Source organism: Ipomoea triloba, chromosome 10 (genome assembly GCF_003576645.1).
Source record: "Ipomoea triloba cultivar NCNSP0323 chromosome 10, ASM357664v1".
Taxonomy (NCBI): domain Eukaryota; kingdom Viridiplantae; phylum Streptophyta; class Magnoliopsida; order Solanales; family Convolvulaceae; genus Ipomoea; species Ipomoea triloba.
In genome coordinates this window covers 23279516-23306824 of record NC_044925.1, presented here as the reverse complement: position 1 = coordinate 23306824, position 27309 = coordinate 23279516, and the positions used below count along the sequence as shown (strand labels likewise).

The following is a 27309-nucleotide window of genomic DNA, read 5'->3' as shown; positions in this document are numbered from 1 at the left end:
AAAAAAAAAAAAAAAAAAAAAAAACCCTTTATCCAACCATTAGTGATCAAAAATTAGGGTAAATAACATGCGATGACCTAATTGATCTAATTTTTTGACCACTTTAACCGGTGATCTGTAACAGACTAATAGTAATGAGCAACTTTTAGACCTCAAAAGTGATCAGAAACATTATTTCTAACTGGAAATCAGAGGCAGAGGTACGCGGGTGCCGGGTGGGTAGGGGTGCCTTGGCCCCTCCCACCCCACCCCCAAATTTTTAATAAATATTTATTTATATATTATTATATTAGGAATAAAAATTTTCTTTTGGCCCCCCTCATTTTTTAATTTTTTTTTTACTATGTATATATTAAATAAGCCCAAAATATATACTAAAGTCCAAATTTACCAAATAAAAAGAAATAAACCAGGTAATAAATTAGTTAGTTATTATGTATTTTTATTATTTATTTACACTTTGATCTACCTTTGTTAATTCAAAAGGTTAGTGTTGAAATTTGGAAAAGTAATGTTAATATTGGTTCTTTTAAGTCATGATTTTAAGTTTCATCCTCATCTTCCAAATTTTGGAATATTAAGTTAATTAGTAAAATGAATAAAATGTTGCCAACAAAATAATTGACAACTTTTATATTTGATATAAGAGTGACACGGAAGATTATTATTACATATATTTTGTGTTATGTGAAAAATTATAAGTATCAATTGACATCGATGCAAAATGTTATGTAAAGTATTATTAAATATTATTATCGATAATACATAGTATAATTATGTATGATATATATAATGATATCATGTATGATCGTGCAGTACCGATGTTGATTGCCATTGTAAATTTTTGCTATAAAGCTGACCAATCTGACATTAATTTTCTGGATCCGTTCCTTGTGAAAAGTATCGATTTCGACCTGTTTAAATGATCAAAATTGCAAGGTTTTTAGTAGTAACATATACACATGCATGCAGATGTAGATGTAAATTAAAAGTTTGTGTGTATGCAATACTCTTTTTGACCTAGCCAGATGGGTAAGCATATATTTGGGACAAATAATGCGTATACGTGAATATGAAATGTCGTTGCTTGGATGTAGGTTAAAATTGTATTAAATATTTGGTATTGCTTAGTTGTTGTAATGATTTCACTTGACAGCTATATAATATATGCTGTGTCTATCATATCCTTTCACCTCCATATGGTTAAGACATTTCTTGTACTAGGGTTATGTTTTGTTTGTCCATACAAATCGCACGTACGACCACAATTTTTTTCAAACCAATAAGAAAACTTTGAATAATATATAATATAATTTGGATCAAGATATGTACAACCCAGTTCGTTTTTCTATTCACTATATTACCCAAAAGTTTATTATACATGTTTGGTGATTTGGGGCCAAGCTAGATACACGAGTTTGTATTCTTTTCCATATACTCTTCTTCACATAATTAATTATATATTTTTTATATATATAAAAGTATATTTTTCATATGTGCCATATTAACTTGGACCATTATCTAATTTAGGGACCGCAAATAATAGTTATATCATGGACTCGGGTCTAAAATACACAATTTACATGCTGAATATTCGAAATATTGTGAACATTCAATATATAAATTGTGAACATTTAGTATATAAATTGTGAAGGGTCTACCTTGCAAGGTGGACTCGGGTCCACATAATAAATTGACGGCTGCAAATTGTGTAAATTAGTGCCCACATGAGAACTGAAATGTGCACTTTATATGATATGTAAAAGTGTAACTCAAAAAACTCAGAAGGTAAAATTCAAGAAATTTAAATATGCAGGAGCAATATGATATTTAAAAGTATATTTTAAAACTCTAAAAAGTGTCCATCATAGAGTGTAATTCACAAACTCCGAAAGTGCAATTTTATAAATTTTGAATTTTATTTTTTGAGTTTTTGAATTGCACTTTTATAGTTTTCCTAATGCACTTTTACGAGTTTGCATATTCTCACTAGAGCACACGTTCTCACAAGATTCGTTTCTATCTACTTTAAATATCCATGGCAAGGAAACAACAAAAGGTTCCTATTTTGGGTGGTCTAATTTTGATATGATATTTCATATTATTAGATGTTGTAAATGCATATATTAACAACACATAGTACTTATCAATTGCTCCAAACTATTAGTTTAGAATTAAAATCTTTTTTATTTGAACATGTTGGTGAATTTGCATGTCTTTATCTCATGGCTCAATGCGTTACTTTTGGGGAACACAAAATTGACACTGGGGATGTGCACAAGACAGCAAAGTAGAGTAGAAGTCAAGAGGCGAACTGTTTGTATTATATTTATAGCATTAATAGTCATTGCTGCAGTAAATATCATTATAGGGGGATTAGGAGCAAGGTGCTTAGATTTTAATATATTAAAAAAATCAATTACTATTAACATTAGTGTTGATTGCGCTACAGAAAATTAAATGTGTATAATTTTATAGTGTCAATTGACACTATCTAGTATCCTTGTATAATTGTATACATAATGATATGATGATAATACATGTACAACTAGAAATCATTACTAATAATAAGTAGTATATTGATAGGGTTTTTCTTTTTCTTTTTGATGAGAAACTGTCTTGTGACCTTATTAAGTACTAACTACTAAAGGATCATAAAGAAGTAGATCAACTTCGTTGCATGTAATTGACTAAGTCAAATAAAAAGGGCTAATAAATCGTTGTCAACGGGGGTTGAACTTAGAACTCTATAGTTATTTTTTTTAGTACTACTGACTCTGTTATAATGCAGCATCTGTTCATAACTACAAAAAGTCAATATCGACTCTGAGGCTCGAACCCACCTCTTTCATATGGCTCGAACCCACTCTTTTCATATCGGAGTACACTAGAGCACAAGATCTTGGGGTATAGTTAATTTGATAGTGTTAAATTTTATAAGTGAAAGAAGAGTGATAATGAAGATGAGAGGAATGGATCAAGACATGCATAGCTTTGAAGCTGCTAAAGCACTCAATGAGACCTCTGGTGTGGTCCTCGCATGAGTACACCCCAAGTTAATATTCCTATCACCTCTGTCCCGGCCCTCTCTCCACTGATTAAAATAACACAAAATAATATGTCTACTTCATCGAAGTCACACACGTATAACATTTGTAAAAACAACACAATAAACTCTACCCCTCTCTCTCTCTCTCTCACTCTATATGTGCGTGTGTGTGTAGGAGTATTGTACGAGAATATGATTACCCGGAGAAGTAAATACCAGAGAGAGAGAGAAGCTAAGCCGCCCACAGTATAAATATATATAGATGCTCCGATCCACTCTAGAGAGTGGTGATCGGATAATTGAGTGCGGGCGGGCATATATGGGTCATCACTGCTGCAGCAAACAGAAGGTTAAGAGGGGGCTTTGGTCTCCCGAAGAAGATGAGAAGCTCATTCAACACATCACCTCCCACGGCCATGGCTGCTGGAGCGCTGTGCCTAAACTCGCAGGTCCTTTACTTTCTAAGTTTTTTATTTTATACAGGTTTTATCCAATTTAGTCATCGTATTTTTCTTGAATTCGAGGAGATTTAGTCCTTGATTCTAACAGCCAAAAGTTAGAAAGCTAGACAGATGACTCAATTAAGTAAAACATTGAAGTTCAGGAGCACTAAACCAAGAAAAACCACTTTGTTAACTCTCTGGGATGGGGTTTTTAAGGTTTTTATGATTGTGTGTAGGGTTGCAGAGGTGCGGGAAGAGTTGCAGGCTGAGGTGGATAAATTACTTGAGGCCGGATCTGAAGAGGGGGTCTTTTACGGAGCAAGAAGAGAGGACGATCATAGATGTTCATAGGATTCTAGGGAACAGATGGGCGCAGATAGCGAAACATTTGCCAGGGAGGACTGATAATGAAGTGAAGAACTTCTGGAATTCTTGCATCAAGAAGAAGCTTATTGCTCAAGGCTTAGATCCCAACACCCACAATCTTCTCTCTCCAAATCAATCCAAGAATAATATTCACAAACCCCCCAACAAAAACTCTTATCATCACCATCATCAACTATCCCCTTCAACTTTCACCATAGACACTACTGCACCTCACACCATTAAAGAGGTGATTCCCATGGGAATGAAAGCTGCCCTTTCCTCCATTACTCCCCCTTTCCACCAACCTGTTGATTACACTAACTCTATGATTCCCACATCGAATGATCAGAACTTGGACTACCAAAACCCTACCACCATCATGGATTTCGGAAGCTGCTCTTCTTCAATGGAGAGCACTACTTCTTCCCTGATTGCCGCCGCCGGGTTCGGAATCATGGCCGGGGTGTTTGGAACCGACACGACGTTTGAAGCCGCGGCGCAGGGATTTGAGCCACTGAGAACACAAGAAGAACGACAGGAACAGGAGGAGCAAGTGTACAAGGTTATTAACGGTGAGGATCATCATCATGATGAGTTCAATAATGGGGGACAAAACATGTTCGATGCGGCGTCTAACTTTGATTTTGAGTTCATGGATGCGGCGTTGATGCCTTGTGGGGTGTATTCCAATGTAAATCCGATTGATCAACTTGCATGGGATTGCTGATACATGATGATTTCTCATCGAGAATTGTGTTCTTAGGCGCAGCTTTGATTTGATTTGTTTATGTAAGTGTATACATAACTGGATGGATGGGTAAGTTATACGAAATCTAGAAAAATGCATGCTAAAACTACTCTACTGCATTCTTTTCTTTAATTTTAGATGGAGAGCATAATGGGATTATGGGTCGAGCAAAATTAAAAGCTTTTATTCACTGTTGGATTATATTATATGATTCTTAATTTGCGCATACTTAAATACTTTAATTTCCGAATCCTTTTGCTATAGAAGATATTGTATGACTTACGGAGTGAACAGCCTGGTTGTGAGCTATAGAAATATCTCAATGTTTCTCACTTTCACCGTGGTAAATTGTTGAATATGAATTTGGAGGGTCGAATTTAACTTTATGTCATTAAAACCTATCAGAGAAGGGTATAGATTTGGCATCAATAAGAATCATGTACTGTACATGATGGTATAACAGGTACATTGGCAGGAGTGTCTACATTTTAGAATTTCCTATATTATAAATACATGAGTCTTTTGTAAATAGTTTTTTAGTTTATTGATGACAATAACCTAAAAGTTTTTTTGTTTAATCAATTGATTGCATTTTCTTTTTTTAAAGTTTAATTTACTTTAATAGTGGTTGGATATTCAATTTTACATTTTTAATATTGAATTATTTTTATATATTAAAAACAAGAACAATTATTTAAAGAATAAATAATAATGGTGAAAACAACAACAATAATAATTAAATTAAACTTATTCTAAAATTTATACCTAAAATTAAAAATAATTTAAGGATAGTTCAATAAATAAAATAATATATTAATGTCCTTTAAAATCATTTTACTAGTTACTCGTTCATAATAAACTTCTAATTTTCAATTCAAAACATTACAAACTGCTAATATTATCAACTGACCAAAACAATTAATACAAATAAATATCAATTATTTGCTAACACACTTAGCTATCAGCTGTCAACGCTATTTGAAGTTCGGATGAACTCACCTCTCTTTATATTCCTGGGTCGGGCTGATCTATGAACTAAGCAATGGATCGGATCCATATATATCTTATATGGATATATAAGATATACTTAATTTTGGACTTATCCAATTTCGTGGACTTCTGTTCCTACTAGATCAGATACTGCTTTTTCTTGGGCATATTTAACTGAGCCCAATCTGTTTCCTAGAACTGGAGCTAAAATTACAATTTCATCTTTAGATATATTGAAAATCTTCCCTTGCAATTTGGCCCACATAAATTTTAAAATCCTTTCAGTTTAGCACTTTCTCTTCATATTGCAATTGGCCCGAAATTTGCATATTTCATTCAAATTAGTCCAAGTCCTATATAATTGCCAAATTTTACTATGGATCATGGTCTATTTAGCAGCATGGATACACACTAGTTTGATTATAGTAACGTATGTAGAATTATCCTTTTAATTATAATTTGAGTTTATTTGACAATATATGTTATTGTATGAGTTATGTTTTTTAGTTTCATTTTTGACACACTAATTTCATTCTAATAAGTCTGAACCATTATTTTAATTACAATTCAAGTTCATTTAACAATATACAATTATACATTATTGTAGGATTTCTGTTTTTCAGTTTCATCTTCCATACATACTAGTTTCATTATAACAATACTAAAATATGTATCATTTTAATTATACTACAATTGATTTGATAATATACGTATCTATAACGTGATATGCCACTAATCAATGGTAAATTGGTAACGGCAATAAGAAAGGGCATCATATTAGACCATTGTCCACCATATAACATCTGCTATATAATTCAATTAGGCCAAAAATATACAATTTGGCTCAAAACTCTAATAAAATAGTAATTAATTATATATTAATTAATCAAATAAAACCAAAGAAAAGCGACATCAATCTGTATGCTATAATATTGACAACTCCATATATACTAGCCTATAATGATGCACTGATAAAACAAAAAGTACTATAATTAGGTAAATAAGTTCAAAAGTACTTTAATTTTGATAAACACGATTTCATCATTTAAGTTGAGATAAACTAATAAATAAAACCATGACAATATGTGTAAAGTTATGCGTATAAATTAGAGTTATTTAAAGATCTTAGCTTCCAATATAAATTTTAGGAATTTGCAGGAAATCTAGTCGACTAGTACAATTTTCTTTAAGCAATCTACGAATCAGACAGATCATATACTTGCTAGGCAGTCCGTTTTTATGTCAGATTGTTCAGGAGGACTCTTAAACCTCTCCTACTATTAGTAATGCTTTATCTTTCGATTTGAATTAATACATTGTTAAAAAAAAAAAAAAACATATATAACCTTTCACGAAAAACAATGGCCACAGGGACGGACCTATGTTGTTAGTTAGGGGGGCCTTGGCCCCCCCCAAATTTTTTTTTTTTACTATTATACTGTATATATATATTATATATATTCTTGGCCAGTTGGCCACTTGGCCCCCCCCAACATATTTCCCTGCCCCCCCCTCCGCCCTTCTTAACTCTTAAGTCCATAAAAAAAATTTGTCATTAGTTTAGAAAAAGCCAAAGAGTTGCAGGAAGTATGGAGTACTTTTGTTTTTTTTGAAAGTTGAAACCCACTAGCTTTTGTTTTATTATTATTATTATTTTATTTTATTTGCAAATGTTGAAAGTTGAAATCACTTGTTGTCTACTTTCCTCCACCGGCTCCAGTGCTCCACTCAGAAGAGTAATTGAAGATTTGAACACTAAAGAAATTAAGCAAGCTCACTCCTGGTTTCATTTACAGAGTCACTCTTTTTGGACTCCTGAGTTTCATCATCTTCAAATCATCAATTTTCTGTTCTTCTTCAACAATAAATCTGGTAATTTTTTTTATTTTCTTGTAGCTCTGAATAATTACTTTGTAAATTTGTATTCTTATATATTTTGTAGAATTGTAGAAGAATGAATTTATAAATTTATTAGGGGTAGTATTATAGAATTAGTATTGTAAATAGTTGTTGAATTTTGAGAACACTTGTTTGAATTTTGAAATCGTAATTGCATAATTGCATAAATTAATAAATATGTTGAAAAAAAAAAGAGAGAAGGAACTAAGGAAGTTGAAAGCATATACATAATACATGGAATTGTATTCAGATTTAAGACATATTGAACTTGGTTAGTTTAAAAAGAAAAACACGAAAGTGTAAATAGTTTAAAAAATAAAATATTTTTTTGTAATTATAGTAGCATTATATATTTAATTATTTTAATGTTTAATTGACTTGGATAATTTAATTGTTTAATTGACTTACCAAATTATTAATATTGTGATTTGTGAATATTTGTGATTTCTGATTTGTGAACACAGGAAGATTGAACTATAGATCCTATAACGAAAAAGACACAAAGGATAGATAACTTTTTTAAAAGAAAAAATTCTGAAGATTCAACATCTCAAGTAAATTCATCTACAAGTATTGATCAATTGAATTCTGAGAGTCGTCCTGAAAAATCTCAAAGAATTGAAATCAATGAGAACTTTGACATTCAAGCATTAGAACGTGATCCGGGATTGCGACTGCCAATATGGAAGTGTCCTATTGACAAGCGTGATGAAATTAGGAGAGCTTATATTAAGGCTGGCCCATATCAATGTTTGCTTTCAAAGTATCCAAAATCGGGAGAAAAGCATGCTCGTAGTTTTCAAGCATCTTGGTTTAAATTATACCCTTCTTGGCTAGAATATTCTCCTAGTAAAGATGCAGCATTTTGTCTACCATGTTATTTATTTCATACTCAAGAGGGGCCTTCCGGATTGCATGCTTTTACAATCAATGGTTTTCGATCATGGAAGAAAGTTAGAGATGGAAAAAATTGCTCATTTTTAGCACATATTGGGAAAGATCTCACCTCCCCTCATCGAGATGCCGAGAAAGCTTGTGCGGATCTCATGAACCAACAATCACACATTGCACAACATATTGAGAAATTCACATCTCAAGAAGTAGTTGAAAATAGACTTCGATTGAGAACTGTAATTGAGGCAACGAGATGGCTTGCATCTCAAGGATGTTCTTTTAGAGGTGATGATGAGTCAATAACATCAACAAATCGTGGAAACTTTTTAGAGCTATTGGGTATCATTGCCTCTTTTAATGATGAAGTAACAAAAGTTCTTGATAAAGCCCCACGAAATGCAACATACACATCACCAAGAATACAAAAACAAATTTTGCAAGTGTTGGCAACTAAAGTAAAAAGTGCTATCCGAGAAGAAATTGGTGATGCAAAATTTTGTATCATTGTTGATGAAGCTCGAGATGAATCAAAGAAGGAACAAATGTCTATTGTCTTGAGATTTGTTGATAGAGATGGGTTTATACAAGAGCGATTTTTTGGAGTTGTTCATGTTAAGGACACTATTGCATCAACATTGAAAGAATGTATCTTTTCTATCTTATCTCATCATAATCTTGATGTTCAAAATATTCGAGGACAAGGTTATGATGGTGCAAGTAACATGCGTGGAGAATGGAATGGATTGAAAGCTTTAATCTTGGATAAATGCCCTTATGCTTATTATATTCATTGTTTTGCACATCGATTGCAATTGGCATTAGTAGCTTCTTCAAAGGAAGTCATCCCTATTCATCATTTTTTCACTCATTTGAACTCCATTATTAATGTTGTTGGGGCTTCATGTAAGCGCAACGACCAGTTAAAAGCTGTTCATGCCTCAAATATTGCTCATTTGCTTAGTATTGATGAGCTTGAAAGTGGGAAGGGTCTTAACCAAATTGGTTCTTTACAACGGCCAGGTGATACTCGTTGGAGTTCTCATTTGAAATCCATATCAAGTTTGATGAGAATGTTTAGTGCAACATGTGAAGTTTTACTAAACATTATTGAAGATGGAACTACACCTACTCACCGTGGAGATGCCGATGCAGCTTATGAGGTAATGACTTCTTTTGAATTTGTATTCATTATGCACCTCATGAAAAAAGTTCTAGAGATTTCTAATATGCTCTGCCAAGCTTTGCAACTCCAAACTCAAGATATATTGAATGCAATGCATCTTGTGACATCTACTAAATTGCTTATTCAAAAATTAAGAGATAATGGATGGGATGAACTAGTTTCAAGTGTGAAGTCTTTTTGTGAGAATGTCAATATAACTGTACCAGATTTTGATGCTCAATATATTGCAAGAAGAGGAAGGGCTAGACATCAACAAGATGAATTAACAATTGGACATCATTACAAAGTTGATATTTTTAATGCGGTGATTGATTCTCAATTGCAAGAGTTGAACAATAGGTTTGATGATAAAGCAATGGAATTAATTATTCTTAGTTCATCCCTTGATCCAAAAGAAATGCGTTTAGCATTCAGAATTGATGACATTTGCAAGTTGGTAGAGAAGTTTTACCCACAAGACTTTGCAGATTATGAGATTTTACAATTAAGAATGCAACTTGAACATTTTGAACATGTGAAACAACTTCATGATTTTAAAGCACTAGAAAGCATTTCTGATCTCTGTCAATGGTTGGTGAAAACTAGAAAGTTGGACATCTTTCCTCTTGTCTTCAGAATAGTAACTCTCATCCTCACGCTTCCCGTATCTACAGCTACTACAGAACGATCATTTTCTGCCATGAAAATAGTCAAGACTACACTCCGTAACAAGATGGGTGATCAATTTCTTAATGATTGTTTGTTAGTGTACATTGAAAAACAAATTGCAAAACAATTTAGTATAGATTCAATTATAGATGATTTCCGTGATATGCAAGAGAGACGTTCTAAATTTTAGTAGATTTGTAATGTAATGATTTATTATTTTTTTTAAAGAAAAGAGTAATGATTTATGTTAGTATATATTAAATGAGTATTTTATAGAGCAGTGTATGCCACGACATCAGCTGATCGGCCCCCCCATCGTGTAATCCTGGGTCCGTCCCTGAATGGCCATGCATTGTTTAATTTTGTTATCGGCCCCATCTACTTTTGCATGCAGTCTTAACGCACCATGTAAGGGCCCATCAATTGGCACCACCGTACCGCAATATATTTTTGATGATTATATTCTACGGACTTCACTTTTTTTCTTTTTTTCTTTTTTTACCAGCAGCTCTTCTTGACCGCTGGTGCCAAAATTAAAAAGGAAGAATAAAAGATAAAAAGGGACCATTTCAAATTCACTTTGTATTTGACTGCATGCATGGGAGTTTCCCCATAAAAAGTTATATATATGGGAGCAAGATTATTAAATAAGAATCAATACTTCTGTACGAATGTGTTAATTACACAATTAGATATTATAAATTTTACAGTCATAATTATAAAGTAATTAAAAATGTTATAGGTGATTGGGATCAATTCTTAATTACTTTTTATAAAGGAGGAGTTTAGTGCCATTTAAACTCACTTGTCACTCCTAGTTGTTTTAATATACGAGTCGTTTAATTTCTAGCTAAGTACTTGCTATTTCTCAGTTTTGGTATCAATTAACTTAATCATCTACATTGATAAGCATCTTTCTTAGAACGAAGAAGCTAAGATGTAATTTGTAAAAAATAAAATATTGCATTAGAATTGTTTTGGTGATAGTTTGATTGAGATGATATTGGCAAGAATCGAATTTAAAATCTTTTACTATGAGAATTACATACCATTCACTCACCCTGATCTTTTTGGAACTTTATTGATTAGTATAAAGGTATTAGGATACGGTTATATTTGGTATTGAAAGTATTACTTTTGTCACACAATTTGCATTGATGAGGGGTAAGTAAAAGGAAAAAAGTAAAACATTTTTTTGAAAAAACTAATTATCAATCAAATTTTGCTTCGTATATCTGATGAGAAATTCATAACAATAATTTAATTTTTTTAATTGTTTTTTTTTTTTTTTTTTGGAGTGAAATGATGAGGGTACCAACTAAAATCATATGACGATGATCACAAAAAATCACTTGAATACGGATCAATCTATACAAACAAAATACTATAGTAATTTCCAAATGATTGCCTTTGAAAAAGATCCATACATACATACAAACTGCTCAAAAATACCCAACAAAAAGCCAGTCCCAACTTCACAGCTCTATACCATAAATTGATCTTCCAATTGTTGAGATAAAGCTATAACTAGTAGTTCGAAAATACAACTTTATTTCTTTATACTTGCGAACAGCCAACATCATATTTCAATGGTAAGATACTGAACTGATCCTCTGAGCCGCCAACATTATCATATTACAAATACTGAAGCATGCATGGTGGCAAGATGAGATGAAGTAATGTTTACCTATTTGAAATAGGGTTTGGACCACTGGGAACTTCATGAGCGGCGGCATTGAAACCACTATCTCCCCAAGCAAATCTCGCCGCCGGCGCCGGGGAACGATAAATATTACTGGGAACCTTTACCTTTCTGCCCACTAGCCGCCGAGGGTTCTCTTCCGTGGATCTGAATTGAGCTTGGGCAAGACTGTGCTGCCGTTCATCCACCGCCATCGCCGCCGCGATGATGAGAAACAGGAGGGCGAGTGAAAAAATAATATTGGGTGAAATGGGAGTCTTAGAAGTCATTATTTTTGGAGTGGTAACGCCATGCTTATGATCAGAGCCGAAGCTACAAATTATGAATTCGATCGAAATTTTAGGTTGTTTGGAGATGAGAAGGAGAGAGTGAGTAAGATGAGAGATGCCGGGGAGGGGATCTTGAAAGTGATGATAAAGTTTGGAAAAGTTGGATGAATTGAATTACTTTAACGTTGTTCTATATCGTGCTCTCTGATTTTGCGTTTGCGAGAGAGAAAGAGAGAGAGAGAGAGAGAGAGATTTGCATGGTCAAATGTTATAGCAAACTTTATGGTCTTATGTGAAGACATTTACGTTTTATTTATTTTTACCTTGAGTAAAAGTTATATTAAATGTACTTTTATTCTTTTTTTATACTTTAATGTTCTAATTGATGAAAAAGTAAGGCAAGAAGTTTGTATTTATTTTCATTTCATTTTTTTCAATAAAATCAATACATAATATAAAAATTTTAGGAATTAATTTCTATTTGGTCATCTATCTTTAGTGCTGACGTTGTCACTTTTAGTCATTGACTATTAAAATGACTAATATAAGTCCCATGACTATTTTAGTTTCACTACTTTTGATCCTTTGTCATAATTTTTGACAAATCTTTGTTAGGGACGAGGGCACACTTAAAATTTCTCGTAATTCAACTCTAATTTAAACATTTTATAGTTGTTTTTTTTTTTTTGGCACAAACATTTTATAGTTTTTTAAACTCAAAGAAAACATAAAATTATATTCATCACGCCCAATTCATAGTGATGAATTAAGATGATGACCTTCGGCGATGAACATAGTGTAAATTATGATTTCCTTTAAGTTTGTAAGACTACAAAACGTAAAAATTAGAACTGGATGTTAAGAAAAAGTATGAGTTTGTTTTTGTTTCCGGTGGATATTTTTCAAAAGTTGTGATGGACGATCAAAAGTAGTGAAGACAGAATAATTGAGGGGTTAATGTTATTTGTTTTTATAGTTTAAGGACTAAAAGTGGTAATGTGCTAAAGATAAAATGAAATTAATCAAAAATTTTATTTTTTAGGAATACACTTATCATCATTTTGTAATTATCAACACTTCATCTAGTCGAGTGGCATTAGAATTAGTTTTAAATCTTGCTTGGCTTTTATGATGATATATTATGACTTTCAATAATCATGTATAATACTTATATAATAGTTAGTATCACATTTTAATTGTAGGATGTTTGAACTTGGCATTCCAAACTATCGCACAACATTTTGTAATGTCAAAATTAAAACTTGAATTTAAGGAATAACCTCAGTCAAGCTAGTCGTTATATTAACTTAATAACAACAATATTATAAATTCTTACTCAATCTCAATATTAGTGCTTACTTAGTTACTAGTTACTACTACAACGGTGTCACATATATTTTGATGGTACAAAGTGGAGCAAAGAAAAAGAGTAAGAATAAACGCGTTCCTCCCATCCACTTTCCGGTTTGCATCAAGCCCGACGTACCAAATATTGTAAAACATTCTCCTTTTTTGTAGCTTTTTGTTTTAAATAACATTTTCCTGTCTGCATTTTTGTGGCAATGCTTAAGACACACCAATTTTGGAAGGTCATATCAACCATTAAATAATAATTAAAAATAAATAAATAAAAACACTCAATCAAAGTAGCCCTGGTTAGAAAAAAAAAAAAACTGATTATCCAAATTAAAAAGCTTCTTTTTGAAACTGGTCAAAGACAGACCAACATATTTTTGGAAGGTCATATCAAAATTTCTGTAGGAGAAATATTTTAAAAAGTTACAACAAGGAAACAAAAATTAAAAATAAGACAAAATAAAACACACAAACAAAGATTTAGATATCAATTTTTCAGTCATTGGTTTGTAGATATGCACTAAGTAAACCATTTCTCCTGATCTACGCCAGTAAAAGAGCATTCCAAAACTCAATTATTATTGACACAGTCGCAGTTAACTCGAATTTCACGATCATCATCCACGTAGTCTTGGATGTTGCCAAGCTTGACCATGGACGCCGCAAACTGGTGCTCAAACACCGACGGCTGAGAGGCCAAGGCGGCGACGAGCGGCGCCGTTCTCGGGTCGGAGTACAGCAACTGGTCCGTCGTCAGAAGCCCCATTCCCTTCTGCAGATTCTTGTAGTACTGAACGTCGAATGTGTTGGGCGTGACGGCGTCAAGATTCACGTATTCCGACGCCCATCTGCACTTCCTTCGAAGATAGTTTAGGTAACGAGGATTAATTGTCGTGTCTGCTCCGTTTGTTCCGTTATAGTTGTATAGCCTGAACTGTAGCGCTTCGCACGCTGTTCTTCCAATCGTGTGCGCTCCTATAATCCAAGACCACAAAACAAAATTACAGAAATCTATAATATATAAACATAAATGTGCAGTTCAACTATTAATTTAGACTGTTCTGACCAGAAAGGACGACTAAGTCGAGGATGTTTAAGCCCTTGGACTGGTAGAATTCGATTAAATCTGTGATGTTTTCTTTGCCCATGGGGACCATGGAGTCTGCTTCCTTGGCAAAGGAAACGCGGCCGTCTTTCCGGCCGTAGGGGACCATCCAGAAGGGGCCTCCGACGGCGAGCGTGGCGTCTCTGGCGGCGACGGTGAGAATGTCGGCGCAGGAGACTGTTTTGGGGCACTTCTTCTCTACCTCTTGCTTGATGTCGTTGATCACCTCGAATCCCCTCAACGATTTGCTTGCATTGCCACTCCTCTCGCTTCCTTCATGGTTCAATAGAATGGAACCATCACACCCCTGCACCATACATTTATTATTATTATTTTTGAATGACGAGAGAAATAACAGCCAGTATCGAAGGAATCGGAGTAAACTCCACCAAATTATATTGTCTATAGTTGATCAGCTCAAACCAAGAAGTTAGGTTAATGATTGAGCCACTTTACTAAAAGTTGAATTTGAAACTTATAGTTAGTCTGATCAACTTATATATAATTTAATTTAGTATAGCAAATTTAATTTACCCTAACGGCGCAGTCATGGAAGTGCAACCTCATGAGTGCCGGGGCGAGGGTGTAATCCTTCTTGATCCACTTCTTGAGAATATTGTGCACAATTTTTTCTAGCTCCGGGCAGCTATTTGTGTAGTAGTTGAAAGACAATGATGCGTCGTCGGTGTAACCGGCGGCCGGCGTGCCTTCATCCGCCGACACACTCACAACTGTGAGGAAGAGGAGGAAGTTGATGATGATACAAGAGCCCTTCATTTTCACTTAATTCCCGCCCAGTTAGTTGCCAGCTGATCCAAACAACTTACGACAGACAGACTTTAATTTGGTGTGTTCATTATTGAGGTTTTTTGGTGTATATATACAGTTCAGGTTTGTTGGTCAAACATTAATTAAATAATTGTGAACTGATAATGGAAAAGAAATACGTGAGAAGCACCTTCTTATCAGTGTCATCAAGTGCATGACGTGCTGCCATGTAGAGAGGTCGGCGTTCAGGTGAATGAGAAAATGGATATTATATTCCAAGGATTGATTGAGAATATAATCTCCATCTGCTTCTATCAAGTCTTGGTGAGAGAAGTAAATATATATTGAGATGATATATGCAATGATAGAGAGATTTTTGTAGGTAATCATTATCTCAAGTTAGTAAAGGATGAAAGGAAATAAAGTAATTTAGGGTATTTATAGTTGCTTTAGTCGAGTTCAAATAATCCCCTGGCTGGATTGTAGAAATCTCTATTGCAAATTATATCGTGGACCGCGGTCCACATCGTTTTGATTAATGAAAACAGACAGATGAAATAACCTCCGTTCCGCGCCATTCATTTTCAGTTCATATACATTGCAGTTACATTTCAACACAACTGCATTTATATTTCGATATAACTACAGTTTCATTCGATAATATAAAAAACACAAATGTGAAACTGTTATTCAGTATCAGTTCATATACACTGCAGTTACATTTCAACACAACTACAGTTACATTTCGATATACTACAGTTTCATTCGATAATATAAAACACAAATGTGAAACTGTTATTCAATATCAGTTCATATATACTGCAGTTACATTTCAACACAACTACAGTTCATTCAATAATATAAAAACAAATGTAAGGCAGTATCTTTTGAGATGAACTGTAATACCAGTGACTACGGTCCACGGTATAACGACTGAATCTCTATTATGTGGGACAGCTGACTGCTCCATATCCAAAGTCAATGATTGAATCACGTTTGATTAAAGAATATGAATGAATGAGTCTATTCCATTCAACCACACCCTAAGTTACTTAATACTAACAATAAAGATTTTATACTCATTCTTAATAAATATCTAACTTTGCACCTTCATGCATGGTAAGACCATTTTTGTTGGGTTAGTCTCCTTGCATGGAAACACACTTCTTGGGCTATGTTTGCTTGCTCCCTAAGCTGGGCCAATCTGAATCACTTGGACCCAAAGAGTATGAAACATAGGACTTCTCACAATAGTCCATAGTCCTTTGTTGTCAATCATTCAATATAAAATGTAATTGTAAGCCGAATAATTCGATTTTTATCAATATATATATAATGGAGATTCGAATTTTTAGAAAATTAATCTATTTAAAAATTAATTTTTTTCTCCATCCATTATTTATTTTGAACGTATAATATATCAATTTCTTCGCTTCACTACGAAGTTTCAGGAGAATAGATTGAAAGGATTGATGCCACTTGGCATCATCCTATCTTACTTGCAGTTACATCTGTTAGCATCTTATAGTTACAGTTGTTAGCACCTTTCAGTTACATCTGTTAGCATTTGTTAGATTTCAGTTTTCCCTCTCCTCTTTGTATATAAACAACTATCTGTACTAGCATTCAGTTTTAATGAGAAAATACATGGTTTTCTTCCTACTGCGACTTCTCTTTTGAGCTTCGTAATATGGTATCAGAGCACAGAAAATAGGAGCTCCTTCATCTTGCTTCAATGGCTGCATGGCCCCCAATTAGTACTCGATCGACGCCGGTCGACAATGCTACAGGAAATCCGACAGCAAATGCAGGCATAGGAAACACGGCGCCGGCTTCCTCCGTTCCGGCGACAGCAACCAGATCAAACAATAGTGAGGTAACCTTTGATCCTCAAACTCAATCGAACCCCTATTTCCTACATGCCAATGAAAGTCCAGCTTTAGAACTGGTATCCTTCCCCCTAGATGGTTCAAACTACCACCCATGGGCTAGGGCTATGTCCATGGCCCTATCTTGCAAGGACAAAATAGCCTTTGTTAATGGCACCATTACAAAGCCTTCCACTGATAACCTAGAAAGATATCTTGCTTGGGAAAGGTGCAACAATCATGTATGTTCCTGGATTGTTCGTACTCTGACTCCGACAATCGGCCAGAGTGTGTTATGGATTGACACAGCGTATGGGATATGGAATGATCTCAAAAGGAGATTCAGCAAACAGGATTTGTTTCGGATAGCAGAGATCAAATGTGCGATTTATCAAACCAAGCAAGGAGAGAATTCCTTGAATGAGTATTTCACTAAACAGAAACTTTTGTGGGATGAACTGAGTATCCTTAGGCCTTTGGTGAGTTGTGCTTGCAACACTAGATGCGAATGTGGAAAGAAAATTGATAGCTTAAATGAGCAGTCAGAGATGGACAAATTGTCTATCTTCCTGATTGGCTTGCATGAAAGGTACACAGGAGCTAGAAACCAAATTATGCTGATGAGACCTTTGCCAGATGTTAATGAAGCCTACTCTATGATTGCGCAACAAGAGAGGCAATTTTTTATGGCTAACAATGGTTTTGGAAGTCAATTATACCAAGCAGGGGAGAGTAATGCTGCTGGAAGTGTTTTTTTGGCCAGAACAGATGGGAATTTTCAGCAAGGGTTCAAGAAAAACTTGTCAACTAACAAGAAACCTGTATGTACATTTTGTGGTTATACAGGCCATACTCAAGACAAGTGTTACAAGAGGCATGGCTACCCACCAGGCTGGAAACCAAGACCAAGAAACCAAGCCACAGCAAATCAACTCCAAGTTCCATCTGCAATACAGCAGTCAAATACTGATGGAGGAATGTCTTTCACCCAAGATGATGTCAAGAAGTTCTTGGAGTTCATGCAGAATAAAAGACCAGCTAGTGAGAGCTTGAGTACACCTTTGGAGCAGCCTTCACAAGCTCTTGTCAACACTATATCAACTGATTTTCAGAATGAAGGTATGCTGCCTTCACTTAACTCTGTCAAATATGGTAGAAGTGACTGGATTGTAGATAGTGGTGCAACACACCATATTGTGTGTGATCTGGGATTGTTGAATAGTCAGAAGAGGGTTTATAATCTGCATGTTAATTTGCCAAATGGTCAGCAGGCTGCTATTACATTCACAGGATCAGTCCACTTGTCTGATAAGTTTATCTTACATGATGTGCTTTATGTTCCTGGTTTCCATTATAATCTGATCTCAGTGGGCTCTTTCATTAAGAACTCACATCATACTATAAAGATGTACTCTAACCAATGCACTATACAGGATGCTACCCATGGCAAAGTGATTGGAAGGGCTGAGCTGCAAAATGGATTATATCACCTTGTATTCCCTGTTTACAATTCTATATGCAATTCTGTTTCAGCTAGCAATAAGTGTACTCTATGGCATGCTAGATTAGGGCATGCCTCATTTGCTAAACTACATGTTTTGAAAGGTTTAGAGCCTATGATTCAGATTAATAAAGATTTGGTTTGTGACAGTTGTCATTTTGCTAAACAAAGAAGACTCCCTTTTCAGTCTAGTGATTCTGTGTCAGCTAACCCTTTTGATTTGTTGCACATGGATATATGGGGTCCCTACAAAGTGGCCACAACTCATGGTCATCATTACTTCCTCACCATTCTAGATGACCACAGTAGGGCTGTGTGGGTATACTTGATGAAGCTGAAATCTGAGGTTAGGAGTCTAATTACTGGGTTTTGCAGCTTGGTTGAGAATCAATTTGGAACAAGTGTGAAGTGTATAAGAACAGACAATGGTATGGAGTTCAATATGGTGGATTTTTTCAGACAAAAGGGAATTGTACATCAGACATCATGCACTTACACACCTCAGCAAAATAGTAGGGTGGAGAGGAAACATGGTCATTTACTATCAACTGCAAGAGCTCTTAAGTTCCAAGCAAGTCTGCCAGACCAGTTTTGGGGTGAGTGTGTCTTGCATGCTGCTTACATAATTAATAGACTTCCATCTGCTGCCATCACCAACCAGATTCCCTACCAAGTTCTGATCAAGAAAACTCCTCAATACCAACACTTAAGAGTCTTTGGATGCCTTGCCTATGCCACCACAGTTGGGCCAAAATACAAGCTAGATGCTAGAGCTAAGAAGTGCATCTTCCTTGGTTGTGCCAGCAACACAAAAGGTTATAAAGTATATGATCTTGCCTCCAAAGAACTGTTTGTGTCCAGAGATGTAGTTTTTTATGAGCATGTATTCCCTTTCCAACAAACCAACAATCCAGGGGTTGAACCCTCTCAGTTCATACTACCTACAATGGGCAATCTCCCTATTGAAGTCCCTGAGATTCCTCCAACTTACAGCCAAGTTAGTAGCAGCAATGAGCAGACTTGTCTACACCATGGTGAGGCTCCTGAGGCACCTATTCAGCACCTAGCCACCAATAGCAATGAGCAGCAACAACAGCCCTTGTCCCCTCAGAGTGAAACTGTTGAGCAGCCACCTGAGGTGACACATATTTCCCCAGTTACCAGAAGGTCCACAAGGCATAAGCAAACTCCTATTTATCTGCAAGATTATGTGTGTCAGAGTGTAGTAGTAAAGACCTCTCCACATCCCATTTGCAAAGTGATGGATTACAGAAGGTTAGCACCATCCTTCCAAACATTTGTTATGAATATTACCTGCCAATCTGAGCCAAAAACCTTCCAAGAAGCAGTCAAACATGAGTGTTGGAGGAAGGCTATGCAGGATGAAATCAATGCCCTGGAAAAGAATGACACCTGGCAGCTAGTTGATCTACCCCCCTCTAAGAAACCCATTGGTTGCAAGTGGGTGTACAAGATTAAACATAAAGCTGATGGCACTATAGAAAGGTACAAAGCAAGGCTTGTGGCAAAGGGTTATAACCAAACCCTTGGCATTGATTACTTGGATACATTCAGTCCAGTAGCAAAAATGACCACTATCAGGACCCTCCTAGCAGTAGCAGCAGCAAAAGATTGGCATCTACATCAAATGGATGTCAATAATGCCTTTCTACATGGAGACCTAGAAGAAGAAGTATACATGCAACTACCCCTTGGGCTGATTTCAGGAAATATGACTGGTCAAGTGTGTAAGTTGAATAAGTCCTTATATGGATTGAAGCAAGCTAGTAGGCAGTGGAACACCAAGTTGAGCATTGCATTACAGAGTATGGGGTTTAAGCAGTCAGTGCCTGACAATTCTTTGTTTACCAAAGGTACAGGAGATTCTTTTGTGGCCTTATTGGTTTATGTAGATGACATTGTGGTTGCTAGTGTTGATTTGGAGGCCATTCAACAAGTCAAAAGTCAGCTGAACACAAACTTCCAAATAAAGGATTTAGGTCCCTTGAAATATTTCCTTGGTCTAGAAGTAGCAAGACAAAGAAAAGGTATTGCTGTGAGCCAAAGAAAGTATGCATTAGAATTGCTTGCTGATACAGGGTTCACAGACTCAAAACCAGTTCACAGCCCCACAGTTCCCTCACATAAGCTAAGCAAAAAAATTGGAAAACTACTCTACTTAACAATCACTAGACCTGATATAAGTTTTGCTACACAACAATTGTCTCAGTTCCTTGATAAGCCTACAACTCTACATCTACAAGCTGCACATAGGGTGCTAAGATACATTAAAGCTGCTCCTGGCCAAGGACTATTTTTTCCAGCCTCCTCTGATCTGCAGTTGAAGGCCTTTTCTGATTCAGACTGGGGAGCTTGTGTTGACACAAGAAGGTCTGTTACTGGTTTTTGCATATTTTTAGGGAATGCCCTTATTTCTTGGAAGTCAAAGAAGCAGCCCACAGTCTCCAAGTCCTCATCAGAAGCAGAATATAGAGCCTTAGCCGCCACAANGTCCTCATCAGAAGCAGAATATAGAGCCTTAGCCGCCACAACTTGTGAAGTTCAGTGGCTATCCTTTTTATTGGCAGATCTTGAAGTGCACAAATCTGAAACAGCAGCCATATACTGTGATAGTAAGTCTGCTATTGCTATTGCAGAGAATCCAGTGTTCCATGAACGTACGAAACACATAGAGCTTGATTGTCACCTGGTCAAAGAAAAGCTAAACAAAGGCATCATCAAGTTGTTTCATGTTAGTTCTGAAAATCAGTTGGCAGATACATTCACTAAGACCCATTGCCCTAACTCCTTTTATAAATACATCTCCAAGCTTGGCTTGTTAGACTTGTACAATCCAGCTTGCGGGGGGCTTTCAGGAGAATAGATTGAAAGGATTGATGCCACTTGGCATCATCCTATATTACTTGCAGTTACATCTGTTAGCATCTTATAGTTACAGCTGTTAGCACCTTTCAGTTACATCTGTTAGCATTTGTTAGATTTCAGTTTTCCCTCTCCTCTTTGTATATAAACAACTATCTGTACTAGCATTCAGTTTTAATGAGAAAATACATGGTTTTCTTCCTACTGCGACTTCTCTTTTGAGCTTCGTAATACGAAGAACCTGAATGCACCTCGACAGCTAGTGGACTCCTTATATATTTATTTCATAAAATAATCATTTAAAATGTCATTTTTGTTAAAATTTCCAACAATAATGTACATTCATTTAGTAGCCTATAAGTCAATTAAGGCATATCTCGCACTAATTTGCCTTATCTATCAATCTCTAGGTATAAAATAAGCTATTAAGTTTGTGTTTAAACTTATAATGTACATTAGTACTTTAGTATCATATATGAAAATATTAATTTTCACGTCAATGTTAACTTCAGTGTACAATTTTTGAAAATGATATTTTTCGTTAAAATTTGTTTCTTTAAAAAAAAAAAATACAGCTTAAGGTTTGGAGGTTGAACCTTTGACTATAAAGTTGGTGTCAGTTTACCACAATTAAAACATGTTATTTTCCTGAAACGCTACCATTAACATACCAAATAGCTAGGATACTAAAAATTTGAATTTAAGTTGACTAAATTAATAATAATCATGATCATTGTTACCATTTATAACAATGGACATTTTTAGTATTTATAAAGTAAGATTATAAAAAATAGAATAGGAAACGATATGATCCGAGTTAGAAGTTAATGAGAAATCCGAATTGGATTCTCATCCACCAAAGGGAAGTAATAAAATAAATTTCAAATTGTGTCGTGTGTTTGCATGAGAGTCTGTAAAATTATATTGCACCACGAATTGATGGAAGGAAGATTGAGCGGTGGGCATTTTGTACCTCTCTCTCTTTCTGTTTATCCCTGAATTCATCTGTGCAGTGTATCCCAGGCCAGTTTGTTAGGGCGTAGGTTCCAATCTTAGTCTCCCTCCGATCGAAACACAAACATCAATGGGGTAGTTAACGTTAGGTTCTTCTAATCCAATTCCTGATTACCGGTTTTTTCTTCTTTTCTTTTTTCCAGTTGATGAATGAATGAATGTTAGTTTGAGGGAAATTTAATTTGCATGCATCGTCTTTAAATTCTCCTTAGCTTACACAAATTAAACTTTGCTGCATCTTAGCTTCTTTCAGGCGATGGGTTGGTTTGTTTTTATCCTTCCATCATCGTCTTCCAATTCCCTGGATTATATTGTTAGTTGTTTATTGTGCATTGGAATATAATTGACTGGGAAAATATAATATAATATAATATAATGGCCTCTTTTCAAGTGGAAGTCGCCTCCTCCTCCTCTTCAACGTTTGGATGCGTGATGAGAAATCACAGCCGGCGCGACCGTTGCAGTTCCGGCGGGTCCAATTCTTTCCCGGATAATCTCAAGGATTTGGTGCATTCTTGTATTTCCGTCGAGCCCAGAAAGTCCAACGCCGCCGAAGATTCCGACGAAAATCATGTTAACCCGACTGTGGACCTCACGGATTTGTGGGTTCATAAACCGCAGTATCATACCGGGAATAACAATAATAATAATAATGGTGCGGAAGAGAATTCGAAGAGCCCGAAGAAGAGCTCCGGGAGCGGCAAAAGTGGTTCTGAGAATTGGGAGAGAGCTCGGAAGAAAGTTTTGTCGGGGAGAAAGGAAGACGAGGACGGGTTGGAGGCTCCGAGGGTGGTGTCTTCAATCGTGAAAAGATGGAAAGATTTCGAGGCGGAGAAGAAAACCCCGCAGCCCGCTAATAGCTCCTCTACTTGCTCCACCAGGACGAACTCGGCGACGACGTTGATACCGGAGAGCGTGGAGATCCTGCCGGCGCCGGCGAGCTCCGTGGCCTGCGACGAATCTTCGGACGGGACCGACACGCCCACCAACGACGACTCCTCGTGCGTGGACTGGGAATCGGACAGGCGGGTGATGAGCGCGCCGCCGTCGATCCGCGGGAGAGATTCCGATGCGACGGAGAGCGAGAGGGTGAGGGTAATAGATATTATCAAGAAACTGACATCTAGCGGCGGCGAGGAGAGCCACGACCGCGAGCACAGCGCCAGCGCCGCCGCATTGAGTGAATCAGTGCCGCCGCTCCCCCGGGTTAAAACTTCAGCGGCGGAGCATGGCTGTTTCTGCCCTCTCGTCCCCTCGCCCCGCAAGATCAGAGGCCGACGGGCCTTCAACGACTTGCTTATGCAAATGGAGCGAGAAAGAGTGAGAGAGCTCGAAGGTCTTTCAGGGCGTAAAGCCGTTTCCAAATTCCAGCAAAAAGGCCGCATTCAGGTAACTATATAAATATACAGTCCAACTAAACTTATATATATAATAAAACTTATCTTCTTATTCCTCACTTCAAAATCAGGCTATGTTGAAGCTTAAGCTTCTAAGACGCGAGACGGAAGTGAAAGATTCAGCACCCACTAATTGCATGTCGCCTCAATCAATCAAATTAACTCAATCTTCTATAATGCATCTCAGGTACATTTGTTAGGTTAGTTGCATGTGTTGAGTATCTCTCATATATAGAATTAATAAAAAGAATAGCTTCCCTAGCTATTGGGGACATAATTAATTAAACACTTCGCTGAACCAGGTAAATCTTGTGTTACTCACTTTATATGGTATGTTGTTATTGTTTATTATTCTTGTTAATCTCAACATAACATAATGCAACTGAGCTGATACAAATTTTAGGGAGAAATTCAAAACAGACTCAAAACCAACCTGCAGCTCCAAAGAAGCTGCTGCTGCTTCTGACAGCCACAGCCCAGAAACATGCAGACCTGGAATTCCCACTTGCAAGCGCAAAAAAGACACAAAGGAGAAGGAGAAGAAGGAGAAAAAGGAGAATGGCTCAACAACATCAAAGCAGCTTCAAGAAGAGAATCATCATCCTCGTCGTGAAGCCGCAACTGAGCTGCAATCAAGTCAATGCAAAGACATTATCAAATCTGATAATCAAATTAAAGTTTGCCAAAACTGTCAACAAACTGACTCCAATGTTAGTCCCAATCAAATTTCAAAGAAACCCAGCAAAACGGAAAGGTTGCAGGTAGTGATCCCTAAGCTAACAGAGCCTGCAGAAACAACAAAACCTTCCGGCTGCAGCAAAAGTGAAGAAACTGGGAAAGAACAAAGGAATAGCGTTGAGTGGACGAATAATGATTGGGAAGAAAACGATTGGGGCTGGATAAGAGACTTTTCCCAGCACACACACAACGGGTGGGATCAACTACGCCTCCATTTCCAGCCTCATCTTCATCAACAAGATTGCCAGAAACGAGTTTGTTGTAATGAGGAGGCCAGCCAGGAGTGGATTAATGATGTTTCCCGCCCACGCAGCGAATGGGAAGATCTCAGGCAAGCAAGATATCAAGAGATGCTTGACCCTTACTTCAATAATGACTTACAAGAACTGCTCCAAAGGTACGCGCTCTGCTCTGATACCAATTGAAAGAGACGTTTTCTAACTTGTTCATTACTATTATATAAATGTGTGTGTGTGTGCAGGAAAAGCGTTTCCAATTTTCTTTTAGGTGGTTTGCGAAACAAAATAGATCAACTGATGATATCTCGCTCGCAAAAACAACCACCCACAGAGGATCATGAGATAGAGAAACAAGTGACAGACAGCAAGGGAGAGAAGGTGGCAGAAGAGGGAGTTGAGAGTGGTGGAGGAAATGGAAGAAAAACTTATCAAGAAGAGGACGAGTATGGAGATGGTAACGATTCCACCCACACTTGGAGCAATAATCAAGAATGTGACATGAGGGATGAGTATGATCAAATGCCATCAACCACTTTACCTCAATTCCAACCATCCACCTTTTTTACCCAAGAAAATGTGAGTCAGTTATTAATTACCACGTACTAACCTGAGCGTGTGCAAACCCTAGCCGGCAAAAGGCAATCAGCCTAAATTGTTTATAGTGGATCAGTTTAAATCAAAATGGTCAATAGATCGTTCTGGCTGGTAATCAAACTTAATTGTTATTAAATCAACCGTCTTACCTGATTGTGTTTATAATATAGGAAATGAAACTCATACATGGACTAATGGGGCATATGGAGCAACTCCATCAAGAGATGTCGGAAATACGAAGAGCAATCATCAACTGCATAGACATGCAAGTGAAACTACAGAATTCGATCAAGGACGAGGTTGTAACCGCGTTTAATCAGTTAGGTAAGCTTTATATATATATTATCCCAGTGTACACAATTAACCTGATTACCAACTTCATAATCCAGATTATTGTAAATATCATATCCTTAATTTCAACGCAGGTAAAAAAGATAACGTAAAGTCCCCCAGCGGTGATGAATGCAAAAGCAAACGGAACTGCATTATGTGCCACGAGAAGCTAGTCAACGCTTTACTGTATAGGTAATTCTGCAGTCTCGCTATTATCTAGTTTAAACTTTTAGTTGAGACAAAAACACTTTTATATGTTGTTGCGGTTTTCAGATGTGGACATATGATCACGTGCTACAAGTGTGCCCAGGAGTTGCAGTGGGGTGAGGGGAAGTGCCCGATATGCCAAGCTCCAATCGTGGACGTTGTGCGTGCATGCGTGGATGCATGAAGCTAAGGACGAATTATATATATGAATATATGATGATGAGCTTAAATTCTCTAGATTTAATTAATTGTTGCTGTATATATTATTTTTAACTTTAATTCCAGTCCCGCAAATAGGTTGTTGGAAAAGACCAGACTGACACATAAAAATACACTTAATCTTCATTGATATACACTAATCAAATCATTCTTAATTGCCCCCAACAACAAATTCTACAACTCTTGTCTTTTTTTCTTTTTTCTCTCTTTTTTTTTTATCACTTCGATTCTTGTAAATATTGGTCCATTTTAATTTTAATTAATCCCTTAACTATTGTGTTTTATCAATTAACTTTTGATTCTCGAAATTCAAAATCAATTAGATCTAATCATCAACTATTAAAAATACAATATCTCTTGTAAATACAATCATTATACTAAACTATGGTCTACCTTACAAGAAAGACGATTAATTGACATAAAGTTCATTTTTAATATACTGAATGTTTATTTTTTAAAAATTGAATGTTCATTTTTTGGTGTATTCAATGTTTATTTTAGGTATATTATTAAACAATAAATTTTTATTGTATTAAAATAAACATTTATCCATATTTCAATGTGGATCATGGTCCATTGGATAATTTGCTTTGCAAACAAAGGCAGACCGGAATAGTTTTCTCCTTGTTACAATATAATATCTGTTCATAGCTACTCGAAGAGTCAACAATTGACTCCACTAAGGCTCGAATCCACTCCCATCATCCATGTGAGAGTGTTTTCCGGGACAGCGAGTGCCACTAGACCACAATAATCAATTACTTACAATATTGTAGATTTGTAGTATTGCATATAAAATTACTTCTGAAGGATAAAATGTAAATTCTTTCGAGGTTAGGGTATCACTTTAACCAGGCAAGCAAATGAACCGTAGTCGACCATGTGAATTGAAGTGT

General features: G+C 36.1%; 4 protein-coding genes across 5 annotated transcripts; 3 read left to right on the top strand and 1 right to left on the bottom strand.

Moving 5' to 3' along the window:
* Positions 1-3198: 3198 nt before the first annotated feature.
* Positions 3199-4779, top strand: LOC116031726 (myb-related protein 308-like). Of its 2 annotated transcripts, none has more exons than XM_031274011.1 (2): positions 3199-3498; positions 3737-4779. In XM_031274011.1, the coding sequence occupies exons 1-2, from the start codon at positions 3430-3432 to the stop codon at positions 4583-4585; spliced, it is 918 nt and encodes a 305-aa protein (XP_031129871.1). In that variant the 5' UTR covers positions 3199-3429; the 3' UTR covers positions 4586-4779. The 2 variants fall into 2 exon arrangements, with proteins under 2 accessions (XP_031129871.1, XP_031129870.1); XM_031274010.1 differs by having other exon boundaries at positions 3729-4779.
* Positions 4780-7112: 2333 nt separating this feature from the next.
* Positions 7113-10535, top strand: LOC116033011. Its single transcript, XM_031275764.1, has 2 exons — positions 7113-7468; positions 9410-10535. The coding sequence occupies exons 1-2, from the start codon at positions 7267-7269 to the stop codon at positions 10408-10410; spliced, it is 1203 nt and encodes a 400-aa protein (XP_031131624.1). The 5' UTR covers positions 7113-7266; the 3' UTR covers positions 10411-10535.
* Positions 10536-13960: 3425 nt separating this feature from the next.
* Positions 13961-15440, bottom strand: LOC116033705 (peroxidase 7). The gene is made up of 3 exons (XM_031276474.1): positions 15187-15440; positions 14614-14959; positions 13961-14522 (listed from the first exon to the last, which is right to left on the bottom strand). The coding sequence occupies exons 1-3, from the start codon at positions 15427-15429 to the stop codon at positions 14119-14121; spliced, it is 993 nt and encodes a 330-aa protein (XP_031132334.1). The 5' UTR covers positions 15430-15440; the 3' UTR covers positions 13961-14118.
* A 7627-nt stretch (positions 15441-23067) lies between these two features.
* On the top strand, positions 23068-26563 carry LOC116033654. The gene is made up of 7 exons (XM_031276413.1): positions 23068-24075; positions 24155-24270; positions 24487-25218; positions 25303-25636; positions 25825-25978; positions 26080-26179; positions 26261-26563. Exons 1-7 carry the CDS (start codon positions 23119-23121, stop codon positions 26376-26378), a joined length of 2511 nt encoding a protein of 836 aa, XP_031132273.1. The 5' UTR covers positions 23068-23118; the 3' UTR covers positions 26379-26563.
* The last annotated feature ends 746 nt before the right edge of the window (positions 26564-27309 follow it).

Excerpts from the sequence above, each read along its gene's own strand:
- LOC116031726 (XM_031274010.1), top strand. The coding sequence starts at position 3,312 with ATGCTCCGATCCACTCTAGAGAGTGGTGATCGGATAATTGAGTGCGGG. Across the intron at positions 3,499-3,728 it reads CGCTGTGCCTAAACTCGCAG|GGTTGCAGAGGTGCGGGAAG; the intron begins GTCCTTTACTTT and ends GATTGTGTGTAG.
- LOC116033011 (XM_031275764.1), top strand. The coding sequence starts at position 7,267 with ATGTTGAAAGTTGAAATCACTTGTTGTCTACTTTCCTCCACCGGCTCC. Across the intron at positions 7,469-9,409 it reads CTTCTTCAACAATAAATCTG|GTGATACTCGTTGGAGTTCT; the intron begins GTAATTTTTTTT and ends TACAACGGCCAG.
- LOC116033705 (XM_031276474.1), bottom strand. The coding sequence starts at position 15,429 with ATGAAGGGCTCTTGTATCATCATCAACTTCCTCCTCTTCCTCACAGTT. Across the intron at positions 14,960-15,186 it reads TCCATGACTGCGCCGTTAGG|GGGTGTGATGGTTCCATTCT; the intron begins GTAAATTAAATT and ends TGTATGGTGCAG. Across the intron at positions 14,523-14,613 it reads CGACTTAGTCGTCCTTTCTG|GAGCGCACACGATTGGAAGA; the intron begins GTCAGAACAGTC and ends CTTGGATTATAG.
- LOC116033654 (XM_031276413.1), top strand. The coding sequence starts at position 23,119 with ATGAGAAATCACAGCCGGCGCGACCGTTGCAGTTCCGGCGGGTCCAAT. Across the intron at positions 24,271-24,486 it reads TCTTCTATAATGCATCTCAG|GGAGAAATTCAAAACAGACT; the intron begins GTACATTTGTTA and ends TACAAATTTTAG. Across the intron at positions 25,979-26,079 it reads AACCGCGTTTAATCAGTTAG|GTAAAAAAGATAACGTAAAG; the intron begins GTAAGCTTTATA and ends ATTTCAACGCAG.